This window comes from Komagataella phaffii, chromosome 3 (genome assembly GCF_000027005.1).
Source record: "Komagataella phaffii GS115 chromosome 3, complete sequence".
In the NCBI taxonomy this organism is placed as follows: domain Eukaryota; kingdom Fungi; phylum Ascomycota; class Pichiomycetes; order Pichiales; family Pichiaceae; genus Komagataella; species Komagataella phaffii.
This window is the reverse complement of record NC_012965.1, coordinates 997,696-1,011,509: the sequence shown is the minus strand read 5'-3', so window position 1 is coordinate 1,011,509 and position 13,814 is coordinate 997,696. Positions and strand designations below refer to the sequence as shown.

Here is a 13,814-nt window from a genome sequence, read left to right as displayed (position 1 = left end):
TGATTTCGGTTAAAAAAAAAGATTGCAGCACCTGAGTTTCGCGTATGGTCTCCCACTACACTACTCGGTCAGGCTCTTAGCAGCTTAACTACGGTTGATCGGACGGGAAACGGTGCTTTCTGCTAGATATGGCCGCAACCTAAAGACTAATTCTAGTCAAAACTATATGCAGAATTTAATTAATTGATATTAGGCTTCCAATTGAATTACTTGAGGTTTCAATATTTATACTTATGATGGTTATTACTGTGAAGAAAATTGGAAGTTAACGTTCTTTTTTGTGATTTAGTAACAGTATATTTATGTATCTTAGTAATTTTTTCATTCAACTTCAATTCATGTCTACTCTATTGACTAGTAATTCATTCAGGAGAAAAAAAGTGTAACAAAGCCCTCGTCTCTTGGAAACAGTGAATTAAAACCTTCAAAGTTCAAATATCATTCAGTTAGCTCAACTCTTGAAACCCTTTTTCTCCTACAATTTGGTTTCTTGACTACTTCTATGAACCAATGTCACCTCAAACCAATGACACTCGCCTGGAAATCTAGAAATTATCGATTCCACTAAAATCGGCAGTAATTATGAAAGTCTCATAATCTCAAAACAAATCGACGCTCCCCCCTCTTTCATAGAACGCGGTTTGATAGACAAAAACATTTCAGCATAATAACACCAATGGAAAACCTCCCCTCAAATCTATCAGAACAGATAAAGAATCTGATAGAAAAGTATCCAGAGACTGAAAATGTTTTCAACCAGCTTATTGACTTGGTTGACGAGGGAACCCTGAAAGAGGCCAAGAGAGTCAAAATCTCTAATGAGATCAACTTTGCTGACTATACAGTTATATTGCAGCTACCAAGTTTATCCGTCCAATCTCCTTTCCGATCGAAATCGAATCTTATTTTTGCATGTCCCAAAAGTGACACAAGTAAACCTATATTGGCCATCGCAAAGACTAATGAGAAGCCTCAATTAATACTAGACAAGTTGAACGACGAGAATGTACTCTATGCTGTAATCTTACCAATCCCAGAGAAAAAAGACTTCAAAAATTTGGCCATCTTCTACAAAGAGAATATGGGTGGAGTTCACAAGAATGAGCCTTTACTGATTCAATACAACGAGTCTTTAATATCGGAAAGTCTTAAACTAATTTTGCAGAAAATGACATTCCCGACGTACTTTCAGAGACAATGCTCCATGTTAGGATTCAAACTGAATTTGTTCACAGAATCGAAGGATTTCTACGTTGTTGCCCACAAAGGATCCAAGGAAGGATTCTTGTATTTTCTAGAAGACCAGATTTTGTTTGGTTTTAAAAAGCCCATCTTATTGTTTGAAAAATCTCAGATTGAGAGCATCAACTACTCTTCAGTCACTAGACTAACCTTCAGTATCACATTGTCGTATAAGGAAGCGGATAAGACCGCAAAGATAGAATTTTCCATGATAGACCAAGCTGAGTTTGACAAAATTGATAATTACGTCAAAGCAAAAGGATTTACGGATAAATCCCTCACAGAAGAACTTAAGGCAAAGTCTAATATGAAGAATAATGAGACCTCGGGAGCATTGAGAGAAGCTGCTTTACAAATTCCAGGTGGTGAAAAAATAGTGGGCGAATCAAACATTGAAGTTCAAGGCGATAGTGATGACGAAGATGTGGATGGAACCTACCAATTTAATGGTAATGAAAGTGAGGATGATGGCAGTCCTCCGAACACTGATGAGGAGACTGAAGAAAAGGGAGACGATGCCAAAGAGGATGACCTCAATCAGGAGGCCATCAAAATAGACAACTAGAGACCTCCTTTCTTCCAGATCTATTAATGACAACTATACCCCCTTTTCGCAATGTTCTGTCTAACTTCGAATGAATAAAGTACATTAACAAATAAATAAATAGGACATGACTACTGTATCAGCAAGTTCAGTCATCTTTTGATAATCTAAGGTTACGGGATTCCTTCAACTTTTCAACCCTTTTCTCTAATAACTTGTCATTTCTCTCCGTCCAAAGGTTAAATCCATATCCGAAAGCGACCCAACCTAAAGCTGAATACACGTATCCAAGAGGGTAGTAAGAGAATGGTACTTTCCTGATTCCTTGTTGATAGGCTCTAACTGTGACACCTAGAAATGTTAGCACAACATTTGCCAAAAACAAGCACCACTCATCTTCTTTGAAATTGGTTACTTACCAAAAAGTCCCCATCCAGCAAGCGAGGCAATCATTTTTTCTAGCTTTGGTTTGTGACTTGGCTGATCGGTATATTTCTGAACGTTCTGGTTGGTTTTCAGGGTGATTGATGAGGGTAGCTTAAGATGGTCAGCACACGACCATACAATTGCCAGGAATCTTTAGATGTTGGATGTCAAGTAATTTAACAACAAGCCTTCCTGAAAAACCGTAAATACTTCCTCATTTTGCGGTGCTAATCGAACAAACTCTGTTCTTTACAACCCCAAAAGAAACCCAAGTTATAAAGAGATAAGATCCAGCACGGTACGAACATCCTAGAACATGTCGTTTATACTCAAACGAGAGGGGAGTTTTGACGAGGACGATCATCCTTCCAAGTTTAAGAAAGTCACGGATTCTTTTTTGGGATTTTTGAAGAAGAAGATTGGAAACCGATCTCAAGATGAATATGTTCAAGATTCGTTCCAGCAGGACTCATTACTAGAGCAGCAAACAGATATATTACACCCCGATACTAGTAGTTTGCAAGAGGTAGACAGTGTGGCTGATCAGTCCACTCGCCCTTCAAATGTATTCTCCAGTTATTACGATTTATTGAAGAGACAGAAGGAACAATCGGAACACACACATTTACATAAGCCTCTATCTCCAGCCCAGCCAAAGCGGATGAACACACGTTCTTCGTCTCAGCAGGGTGAGGAAGACGTGAGTTTACTTTCTAAGAGGCAAAGAAACACATCTTCACTGGACTTGGTGCCACCATCCAAGAAACTAAAATCTGTGGATAGCGTCAGAACTTCGCTAGTCGACATAAACCCGATGGAAAGGGCTTTGCTAATCAACCTGAAAGAGAGAATGGAAATGGATAAATATTTTAAGTCTAGGGTCAAGTACATGGGATTTCATAATCGTCACGTAAGGAATAGTGGCGGAACAAGGTCTTTCCAGAATACCCGTTCACCGCTGTTTTTGAAATCAGTTGCTACACAAAATCTTAGAAATACAATATCTCAAGATAGAAAAAAACATGGAGGCTACTTCAGTGGTGAATTTGAGTACGACCTGGATGACTCCACTAATAATTATCCAGAAAATCAAAACTTGTTACAGTATAAGCCTGCAGTTAGTTCACTGAAGTTTTCAGACAAACCTCAAGATAAATACCACCCCAAACCTGCAAATGAAGCGGATGTTGAACGGATTATCAATGGAAGAGTAACTGAACCAGTTTTTAAACAAAATAAATCGAACCTAGTTGACAACGAAAAGGACTCTATTGGACCCTCTATAGGATTTAAGTTTGGGGATAATTCTTCACAATCCGAGAATGAACCAAATGCAACAGCTCTTGAGAATTCCAGTCAGCCCTTGGTGTCGAATAATAAGGCAGCGGATTCAAAGCCTAAAGTTTCATTTGGCAATGTTCAGGAAAAGAAAGATTCCGACTCTTCGCAGAAAGTATCTTCCAAGATTGACTTTTCCTTCTCTTCTAAGAAGGAAATTTCAAACCCCTCCTCCTTCACGACTTCATCTGCATCTGTGAATGGCACGAATGCCCCAACTGAGGTACATGCCAAACCATCTTTTTCATTTACGGCACCTACAACAGCAAAACCAGCATTCTCGTTCGGAGCGCCAAAAATCGATGAAATCAAGCAGGACGATGGAAGTCAAAAAGTATCTTCCGCGGCAAGCGCTGGTGACATAAAGTCGGCAACAATTCCAACCTTTTCTCTTGCGGACTCATCTGATGCTGCGAAAAAACAACAGAAACCAATAGGAGTATCCTTTGGTCTAGACTCTCAGTCCTCAGCTCAAGGGCAACCCAAAGGACAATTACCCAGTTTCAATGGTTCAGATTCAGTATCTTCAGACAAAACAGAACCAAAGCCAACCTTTTCCTTTGGACCATCAGGAAGTACATCTCAGAAAGATGATGGAACAAAACCTAAGTTTTTGTTTGGATCCGCTGGCACTGCCTCATCTGAGAAGGCAACTGATATTCAACCCAAGTTTTCTTTTGGTGCTGGAACTGCTGCAAATGATAAGAGCGACAGTGCAAAGCCTACGTTTTCCTTTGGATCATCTAATGGTTCTACAGCCACAGAGAAAAAAGATAATGCTAAAGACTCTTTTACTTTCAATGGTAATACGGAGCAAGCAGCTGAGCCAGAGCCGAAAACTTCCTTTAGCTCAAGTACGCCAAGTGATCAGAAAATTGAATCTAAGCCTGCGTTCTCATTTACCACCTCGTCAGAAGTGAAGACCGGAGAGAGCAAACCAGCATTTTCCTTCAGTGCTCCTGCTAACAAGGAAACCCCTAAACCAGCATTTTCATTCAATGACTCTTCAGAAAAGAAAGAGCAACCCACTACTACCAAATTTGGTAGTCAAGATAATAAACCGTCTTCCCCACCAAAACCAGTGTTTTCATTTGGAAGTACCAATGCCCAGAATAAACCGAACACTGATTCGCAGAAAAGTTTCTCTTTCGGAAAAGAAAGTGCAGACAACAGCAATAAGCGCACGTTCGGATTTGATGAAACAAGCACTTCTTCCAAGAATAGTGCTTCAGCATTTACTTTCAATGTACCAAGTAACACTACCAAACCTGCCTTCAGTCTTGGTAACGAAAAAGGGGAAAGCTTTTCAGCCCCTGCTTTGAGCTTTAACAATAATCCCAATGCCAACAATTTCGGATTTGGATCCATTAACAGTAATGTTGCCAGTGCTGGTAGCTCGAAGGAGCCAACCCCCTCTGTGGTGAATTTCTCCAGTTCGAAAGGTACTTTTGGAACCAGCACACAGCCTTCAGTTAACAACAATGCCTTTCAGTTCGGTGCCTCCATGGCAAACAATCCTTCTACCAACCGTTCTGAAAACAATGCGTTCCCACAACCTCAGGCTGGTTTTAATCCATCTCGATCGGCTACTCCCAATTTCAATTTCACAGGAACAAGTCAACTCGATCCGGCAGCTATTTTTGGAGGTTCTGGATCCACTCCACCTGTTCCATTTGGCCAGCCTTCTGTACAATTGAATCAACCCCAGCCACAGACTCAGCATAACACGGGTTTTTCTTTTGGATTTGGAAACCAAACAGCAGGCACCGTCAGGAACTCCAACACCTTCAACAACACCTGGTGTGAAAGGCAGAGTACTTGCTCGAATGAGGCAGAGAAGAAGAAATTAAAGTATGTAATATTAGTTTATGATACGTAATCCATTTTCATTGAAATCTTCTGTTTTCCTTTCACTGTGCTGCTCCTTCTTATTTGCGTTGGAAATGTAAAATTCAGCCTGGTCAATTCGCTGGACTAGTTCAATCATGCTCTTTTCCCCGTAATTAGTTCCATATGATGAGCAAAGCTGTAAAGTATTACTATTCCAACGGTCTATAATACGAGCTCTTTGTTTCTCGTTCAATCTTGAACGAGGGAAGGATCCTGGTTCCACAAATGCCACTATATCCAACATTAAGTGATGGACGTTGAGAACTGTGTTCACTATCACTGGGACGAGAGAGGATAATTTGAAGTTTTTTCTAGGTTCAACGACCAAAATAGCGTAACCATCACACTTGAACAAGCAGGTCGAAAGGATATCATAGATTCTCTCCACAGTTTTTTCAATGTCACAAGGGAAATACTGTAGACCAAGAACTTCAATTGTTTCGGCAATTTGACCCAAAACAAATAAGAGCTGCAGATCAACCACAGAATTGTCAGACGTAGTCTTTGATACATTATGCAAAAATCCAAAGTCTCCAGTTCGAAAATAAGTGACGCCATTTTCACCACCTTTCAATTTGCCTTGGAATTGAGCCATTGCAAAACTGTCAGTTCTGCCTTTTCCAGTAACAAAACCTTCTGCATTTGCTTCCGAGCAGACCCAAATCTCTCCATACTCACCCACACTACACATTTCTAATGTCTCAGGATTAACGATAGCAATCTGGGTACACACAGGAACAATACCGGAGTCTTGCAAATGCAAAGCGTGGTGATTGGTCTTCGGGTTTACTAATGAGACATATCCCTGCGACAATGCGATAGGATCTAACCACAAGTCCACTGGTTCAAAAGACAAGTAAGATCTGGAAGTAATCATCGGATTGCAAGGGTGAGAATAGACATTGCTAAGAGCATCAGTTGGGATCTGGGTATTCACAAAATGGGTTAAAAAATTTCGATAAAGTTGACAATCAGGACGACCTGAATAACTAAGCATGAAATTCTTGAGATCTCCAAGATCAACCCTTTTTGTGTCCATTCGTTGAACCGCATAGTTTAGCATACTATCAGTACCAAATGTATTGGTAACTTTGTATCTGGAAAGAGCCAAAAACAAGGTTTTGGGATTGCTAGAATAATCCATTGGAGGGACCAAATACGTAGAAGCTCCAACAAATACTCCCAATAATGACGACTGAACAAATCCGATCCCCGAATGATGTCGGACACATGCCAACAAAGGTTTAATACTTGATACTTGACAAGTTTCCTTGAATACTTTGCACAGCCCCATAATATTGGCGTGAGTGAAGCGAACACATATTCTATACTGGTCAGATGTCCAGTACGTTAGTATCAACGCAGTGGTGAACGGTTTTCTATAGCCTGCACCAGCTTGAAACTTCGATATCTTTGAGTTTAACTGTCCCACTGGCTGTGATACCTTAGTATATTTGGTGGTATTCTTAATTTTAGGTATCACTAGCTTAGCGTTCAAAGCTACACGCCTCAACTCATGTGAAATTTGCTTCATTTTAAGCAAAGCTTCCACTTCTGTATTGGCGAAAACCCGAGCTACTTTGAAGTCCTTAACAATTCCAACAAATCCCTGAACATCCTCTTCTGCCCTATTAGGATCAAGAGCTGGTACCGGTATAGGTATTAGGCCCGTTTTGAAACAGGCATATAATGCAATAACAAATTCCTCAGAAAGCGTATACATGAGAATAACATAGTCACCAGGACTAAATCTTTGTTTGTCAACAATGTATGAGCATAACGCCGAAACTCTCTGATCAAATTTTTTCCAAGATAATGGTTTTAGCTCTTTGATACTTTGTTTGTCAACCATAGAGAAAGCCAGCTCCTCAGCTTGGTTAGCAGCTCTCCAAGCCAAAATATCGACAATTGTTTTGAAGTCTGTAAGGGGAGCATTGGTTCTATCATCAACACTTTCTTCACGATAGTCTAGACCGGAGTATTGTCTTTCGGCAAACTCAAAGATCTTTTGCCTTTCCTTAGATTGATATTGTGACCAAATACCACCGGTAATGTCATCACCTTTGGAAATGTTACTGACGGCATGAGACACATTAAACTTGATATATCTTCCTGTCAACCGTCCTTCATTGAACTTTCGCTTGCACAACATGTTAGCAATTTCTAAGCGTCCGTGTCTTCCAGTTCTTGGTAATTCTAAAGGAGGCACCACCAAGATACAATAAAGCTTGACGTTGTCGACGTCCTCAAGAACTTTTATACACTTACTGGAAAGCTCTTCTAGTAGTTCTTTATCGGTGGCTACAACACCATTTTTTTGGGCCCTTTGTTTTGCTAGTTTTGTCTCCACTATGGCCACAGGGAGATACTCTTGATTGATAAAAATGTCAAAAAATGAACAGTCTTCTACCTCTTTTATGTTCCTAACCAGAGTTTTTACCAAATGACTTGAATAATGATATTGATACTCCGAATCCAGGGATTTCAGTTTCTTCGCAGAGTCAGCCTTAGAGGCCTCCAAGCGATCTCTCCAGGTCACTCTTTGCCTTAGGCGGTCTTCATATAACCCTAAAATGTAAACTTTGCCATTGTATGTAAAGCCAAGGAGGCCAGTTCTTAAAAATTCAAGATCTAGAACACCCTCATAATCACTGCACTTAGCATGGAATATTGTATTGGTTTCATCTGACAAACCCCAAAATCCTCCAGAAATGCAAGGACTATCTACCCAAATTTCGCCAACTTCCATGTTGGCGCTCAATATGTTAGTTTCAGGATTCACTATTGCTAGAGTCGCGTCTGGTATAGGATAACCGAAAGCTCCCACTCGAAGATACTCAGCAGTATCTGATACTGTTGCCGGTGGTTTGTCACTGACTACTTTGACTGTATTAGTCATTAACGAGGCCCTGTCAATCAGAAGTTCGGAAAGATCGGAAGATAGTGTCTTGGAATCGATTAAATCATCGTTCAACGGTTTGTGGTACGAATAACCCAATCTCTCTTCCCCTCCAAGCCAATCCCTCATTGATATTATCATTCCTCCATATTCAGACAAGCTGAGTACTGGAGCAACAATTCTATGAGCATTAGTACAGCCTAATGGAGTGAACCAACGATCGATCAACAATTGATGAAAGTCTCCTTCCACAGTTAGAGAGTTTATTAGACACCACTTGACACTCTTCAAGTTGACTTTTATTTTCTTGCTGTAAGTTCTAGTGAGTTGAGGAAAGGATTGATAGTTGTAAGTCACTTGTTTGAGGCCCAAATAATCAGCTAATAGAATGTTGACTTCATATTTGGAGATTATATGAGCATACAACCCCGGAGTCTCCATTGATTTTTGAGCAGTCCAAACCAGTAGGTTTCCCGAGTAAATGGTGTACAATATACCTATTATTAACCCACTTGATTGTCTCGGGTCTAATGTGGAAAGAATTACATTTCGGAATTTGTTGAAAGCCACTGCTGACCTTTTCAATGAGGTACTATCATAATCAGGCATGCTTGATAAAATAGAGGTTATGCTATTCATTTGATGCATTATTGTCCTGTGGGAAAGAACGACACCTCTCAATTCACCCGTAGGCGACTTGCTGTATTCAATATAGGCCAGATCAGGAACCTGAAGAGCAGGAGAATCATTTTTCTTGGAAATTTGTTGGTAGGTCCCCATATCTGTACTTTTCCAGATATCCATTCCTTTGGGCCATTTGGTTTTCGTTTGTGCTCCAGGTCCAGTCCTTTCGAAAAGCTTGATAGAACTTTCTGACATTAAACACAGATGGGCTTGAGTGTCGTTCATAATTTTCACTAATTCTTTGATTGGATACGAACTGCTCAAAGGGATAGCAACAACTCCAGAGAGGAAACAACCAAATAAGGCTACTGCAAACTCAACAACTTCTGTTTGGTGGTATACTAAGCATACCCTGTCACCTCTGTACAAACCTGATTTGTTTCTTATTTGTTGAGCAATTCTTTCTGCTTTCAAGTAAAGTTTTTCCCAACTAATTGAAGATGATTCTTTACCCTTTTGATCAATTATCAGCAAAGCGATTTCTTTTTTGTAGTTAGTAGCCCTTTGTCGCAAAATAGAGGGAAGGTTATCAAATGACTCCAAATTGGATTCGTCAGCTAAATCTCTTGGATCTAGTGGTTTCTGCAACTCAACTCTCTCACCGTTTTGAAAGAACCTACCAGCTCTCTCACGATTGAAATTTTGATTGGAGTATAAACTTGGAGCAGCATATGATGTACGGTCTTGAGTAGAAGATAAGTCACCTCTATAATTAGTTCCATTTTGCGAAGGGTAGGGAGAAGTTGCAGTGTATAATTCATCTTCCCCCGTTGCAAGATCGAATTGTTTAATTGGGCTTATGGGTGTTGACGTCGAACTAACAACACTTGAATTTCGATTGTGATTCACAGGGACAAAAGGCGAGTCGCCATTCAGGATTTTTTCCCTTTTCTTTATGTATCCCTTTTCAGTCAATAAGCCCTCTTCATACTCATTACGTAGCTGGGATAATTGAGCAATTATATGCTGCGGAACGTCCATGGGGATGGGAAAGTCCATTTTGTCTCGTCTATCCCCTTCTGGTAATTATCACGCTGACAAACAAAGCCTTTTTTTTAACTAGAAGACTCAGATTATAAAGAGTGTCTGCTCTTGAATATATGAGTTGCCAGGAGGTGTATATCCTGACCGGGCTTATTCCAAATTTTTTTAACTACGTTCCAGTAGATGAAACAAACACCAAAAAATACTCGTGCACCCGCCAAATTATTATTTTTCTGGGGTATGGGTACATGAGGTGCTCTAGAGAGCAATTATCATCGCTCTAACAATCAAGATTGCTTCTCGGGTTATATTTGTTCTTCAATGTCCATAAGTACAAAAAACTCTGTCAATTCCGAGCATGATCCATTGCAGCAGCCGACCAGCTCTAGCAACTATCAGACTATACCAGAGACGACCCCGAAGAGCTTACCTCCCGACAGAGAGGAAAGGAGACCTCTTCTGTCCCCAGATGATCCAAGTGTATCGCCATTGAACGTCAGAAACGTCAGGATTTGCAGGTTCATCCTCGGTGCTATTATCAACGTGTCTTTAGTATGGCTTGTATTATTGTTGATCAGTGACTTCGTTTCAGTACCAGGATTTGATAACAGGGGTAGAGGATTCATAGAAATTGATCTTATATTGCTGAGTTTGTTTGCCAATGCCAGTACTCTGTGTTTCTTTACTATCCCATCGAAGTTGGAAAGAAGTTTGGACATGGCTATCGCTGGAATTGTCACACTTGATCTGCTTATCATGCTATTGTATAGACGGTTCTTACATGACCGAGGCGGGTTGGGGTTTGCAACCATGCTATGGCTAGTAGCAAGCCTCTCATTTGGTGCAGTTTCAGATTATTTGGTAGAAGAGGCCAAGAATCACGAGGAAATTAGACTTACAGGACGAGTGGAAAGCAGAAAGACAGTATATGAGTTTTTTGCAGTAGCAACGCGAGTTACTCTTCGCTTGATAACATTTGTGCTAGTGCTACTGCTTTCCCTTAATTTTTGGTTTCAAGCCTACGACTTCAAAACTAAACCCTGGGGGAAACTCATTCCAGTCGGAGACTCACAGCTAGAGTTGCACTTGGCTTGTTTTGGTGATGTCTATTCCAACAAAAGTTTTACCCCAGAGGAATTAATGTTTGGAGACGTTTCAATCAGTTCTTCTAAAGACGAACAACCTATCATCTTAGTAGACGGAGGCCAGTTCGTTTCATCTGAAGAAGCTTCTGAGTGGGTTGAAGAATTATTTCACCTAGATAAAGTTCAGAGATATTGTGTTTATGATCATCCGGGAACGGCATTCTCAAATTCGTTCCCTTCGCCAGTATCTCTGGGCATTGTTGCTGACTTATTGTACGAGGCATTAAGCAAAGAAAAAATTTATGGTCCATTTGTACTAGTTGGTTATGATATTGGCGGTCTTTATTCAAGAATATTTGCGTCCAGGCATGCGTCACAGGTACATTCGATGGTCTTAGTGGAGGCATGGTCACAGAGTCTGTTGAAACCTAACCCTTTTGCAAACGACAGAGAGAAAAACGGCAAGACTAAGCTTGAAGATTTGCACAAAACCACCGGAATAAGAAGAATGAACGCCAAAACCGGTCTTTATTTTTGGTGGAAAGGAATTTATGCACCATTCAGTTTGAAGCGACTGCGACGATTTTTGGTACACCGTCACGGCCCAGAGGATCGTATTTTTGGCAAAGATATCACAGTTAACGATAAGTTCTGGAGATTTAAGCTACAGGAACAAATTAGTAGCTCACTGATTAGCTACCACGAAGTCACCAATAGTCTCTTAGAGACCAATGGGATCCCGATAGCAGTCGCCAGTTCAGACGTTATGATCAAAAAATCTGTAAACTGGGGACGTTGGCAGAGAGAACTGACCAAGATATCCAGCAAGCCTATCGAATGGGTTATAACCAAGGGGAACCATCGCCCTTGGGATGATCCAAATGGTCGAAAGCAACTGCAAGACCTTTTGCTGCGTGTAATTGATGAAGAGTAAGTAAAGAAAAAGAGACATACTAGCTCGCTTTTCCTAATTGTCATCCTTATTATCTAAATCTGGTAGATCACTGTCATTTTCAGCCTCTTCAGCTTCAGCTTCAAGATCGCATACCGATCTACAGTTGGGACACATGAACTGAGGGTAACTTGTAACAATCATCCGCCTAATGCATTTATAATGCCATGAATGGGAGCAAGGACTAGTAAAAATAGCTTGACATGGTTCCAAAGTAAGTAGGCAAATCGCACACTCCATGGGTTCCACACCACCATCCTCTGGCGTGGACCTGCCCGGAGCCGAAAGTTGCTGGAGACGTCTGTATGACTCTTTGGAAAACTTTGCAGCCCTACGGGACCATGACTTATTGAGTTCTACTCTCATCTTGACACACCTAAACGTTTCCTCGGTGCCCCCACGAAAATCGATACCAAGCTGTAAGATGTCACCATCTTGTAACCTGAATAAAGGAGATTCGGTATTAGCTGGTGCTAGTCGCTGATTATTCAAAAACGTACCAGAGGAACTCTTTAAATCTTTGATATACCAATTGCCAGACGAATCGACTGTGAACTGGGCATGAGATCTGCTGACAACTTTCGATTTGAAAACCACGCTGGCACTTGACCCTTGTGGAGCATGGGCTGCATCTCTTGACTTCTCTGTGTATCTTCCTATGGATATTTGATGATTTGGCTTGATTTTTCTAATTACAGAACCAAAATATAGTGCGGGGGCTGTTGTGGTGTGATCAACAAAAGGTGTTAATCTGATCGAATGAAGTTTCTTAGACTCAGGCTCTGGCTGGGGTAGTGGCTGTTGGCTAGAGGAGGAATTTAACTGAAGTAGCCCCAAAAGTTCAACTTCTGAGGCACTAACAGCTGCTTCATCTTGTGAAATAGGGCGAACCATAGTTGGCGAACTGTCCATTGGTTGAGAGGAGCTGATGGGAACAGGTCTGATCAAATTAGATAAATTTGAGATCAAGCCACTTGCGAACCCCAAAGAAGATCCGCGTCTACGGCTATTGCCTTCACTATCAATTAGTGAAAGAGCTTCACCTTCGAGACTTGCAGTTGAAGCTTGAGGATTGCTATATGGCATAACTCTTTGGCGTATGTTCTACCTTGCTGTCAATTGTTTCAGGGTGTTGTTTCGAATTAGGTAAAAGGGACAAACGAGCTTCCGCGATACACTTCATACAAAACACATTTAGGAGATACACGATCAGTTTCTGTTCTGGTTATATATATATACATGGATGTGTGTCTAGCTATACGAGTTAACCCCATCTGTTGAGTTTGTTGAGTTTCTTGGCGGTCTTTGCATTTGTCTTTGTACGTTGACCTCTCACTGGAAGACCCATGGCATGTCTCAAACCGGCGTACGATCCGATAGTTCTCTTCAACTGTATATTTTCTCGTACGACACTACGCAATTTGCCTTCAATAGTCAAGTCGGATAGCTCTTTCGTTATTGCCATCACTTGTTGCTCATTAAGCTGATGCATTCTCATGGAAGGATAGAAGCCCAATTTAGAGCATAATCTTTGAGCAGTCTGCAACCCAACTCCGTAAAACTTGGAAGAAAGACCTATCTGATTTTTGTGTTGTTAGCATTCATCGACCCTTAAAATACAGGAGACTGTAAAATCTTTACTTACGTCTATCAAGGTCTTTCCTTTGAAACCTTTTCCCAGGATATGAACCACCATGCTTTGACCAATATACTGAAGAGACGAGAAATGAATGAAATCGAGATGTTGAAAAGATCTCGAACTTGGTGGTT

The 13,814-nt window shown here is 40.8% G+C and overlaps 7 protein-coding genes across 7 annotated transcripts; 3 read left to right on the top strand and 4 right to left on the bottom strand.

Moving 5' to 3' along the window:
* Window positions 1–676: 676 nt before the first annotated feature.
* Window positions 677–1,807, top strand: PAS_chr3_0526 (Protein with a role in regulation of Ty1 transposition; the record flags this gene model as incomplete). Its single annotated transcript, XM_002492709.1, has 1 exon — window positions 677–1,807. The coding sequence occupies one exon, from the start codon at window positions 677–679 to the stop codon at window positions 1,805–1,807; it is 1,131 nt and encodes a 376-aa protein (XP_002492754.1).
* A 127-nt stretch (window positions 1,808–1,934) lies between these two features.
* Window positions 1,935–2,239, bottom strand: PAS_chr3_0525 (Hypothetical protein; the record flags this gene model as incomplete). The annotated part of the gene is made up of 2 exons (XM_002492708.1): window positions 1,935–2,137; window positions 2,206–2,239. The coding sequence occupies 2 exons, from the start codon at window positions 2,237–2,239 to the stop codon at window positions 1,935–1,937; spliced, it is 237 nt and encodes a 78-aa protein (XP_002492753.1).
* A 289-nt stretch (window positions 2,240–2,528) lies between these two features.
* PAS_chr3_0524 (Essential component of the nuclear pore complex) lies at window positions 2,529–5,429 on the top strand (the record flags this gene model as incomplete). Its single annotated transcript, XM_002492707.1, has 1 exon — window positions 2,529–5,429. The coding sequence occupies one exon, from the start codon at window positions 2,529–2,531 to the stop codon at window positions 5,427–5,429; it is 2,901 nt and encodes a 966-aa protein (XP_002492752.1).
* On the bottom strand, window positions 5,412–10,022 carry PAS_chr3_0523 (uncharacterized protein; the record flags this gene model as incomplete). The annotated part of the gene is made up of 1 exon (XM_002492706.1): window positions 5,412–10,022. One exon carries the CDS (start codon window positions 10,020–10,022, stop codon window positions 5,412–5,414), a length of 4,611 nt encoding a protein of 1,536 aa, XP_002492751.1.
* A 306-nt stretch (window positions 10,023–10,328) lies between these two features.
* Window positions 10,329–12,026, top strand: PAS_chr3_0522 (uncharacterized protein; the record flags this gene model as incomplete). The annotated part of the gene is made up of 1 exon (XM_002492705.1): window positions 10,329–12,026. The coding sequence occupies one exon, from the start codon at window positions 10,329–10,331 to the stop codon at window positions 12,024–12,026; it is 1,698 nt and encodes a 565-aa protein (XP_002492750.1).
* Window positions 12,027–12,059: 33 nt separating this feature from the next.
* PAS_chr3_0521 (Protein involved in ubiquitin ligation) lies at window positions 12,060–13,130 on the bottom strand (the record flags this gene model as incomplete). The annotated part of the gene is made up of 1 exon (XM_002492704.1): window positions 12,060–13,130. The coding sequence occupies one exon, from the start codon at window positions 13,128–13,130 to the stop codon at window positions 12,060–12,062; it is 1,071 nt and encodes a 356-aa protein (XP_002492749.1).
* Window positions 13,131–13,308: 178 nt separating this feature from the next.
* On the bottom strand, window positions 13,309–13,740 carry PAS_chr3_0520 (putative mitochondrial 37S ribosomal protein SWS2; the record flags this gene model as incomplete). Its single annotated transcript, XM_002492703.1, has 2 exons — window positions 13,309–13,623; window positions 13,690–13,740. 2 exons carry the CDS (start codon window positions 13,738–13,740, stop codon window positions 13,309–13,311), a joined length of 366 nt encoding a protein of 121 aa, XP_002492748.1.
* Window positions 13,741–13,814: the final 74 nt, after the last annotated feature.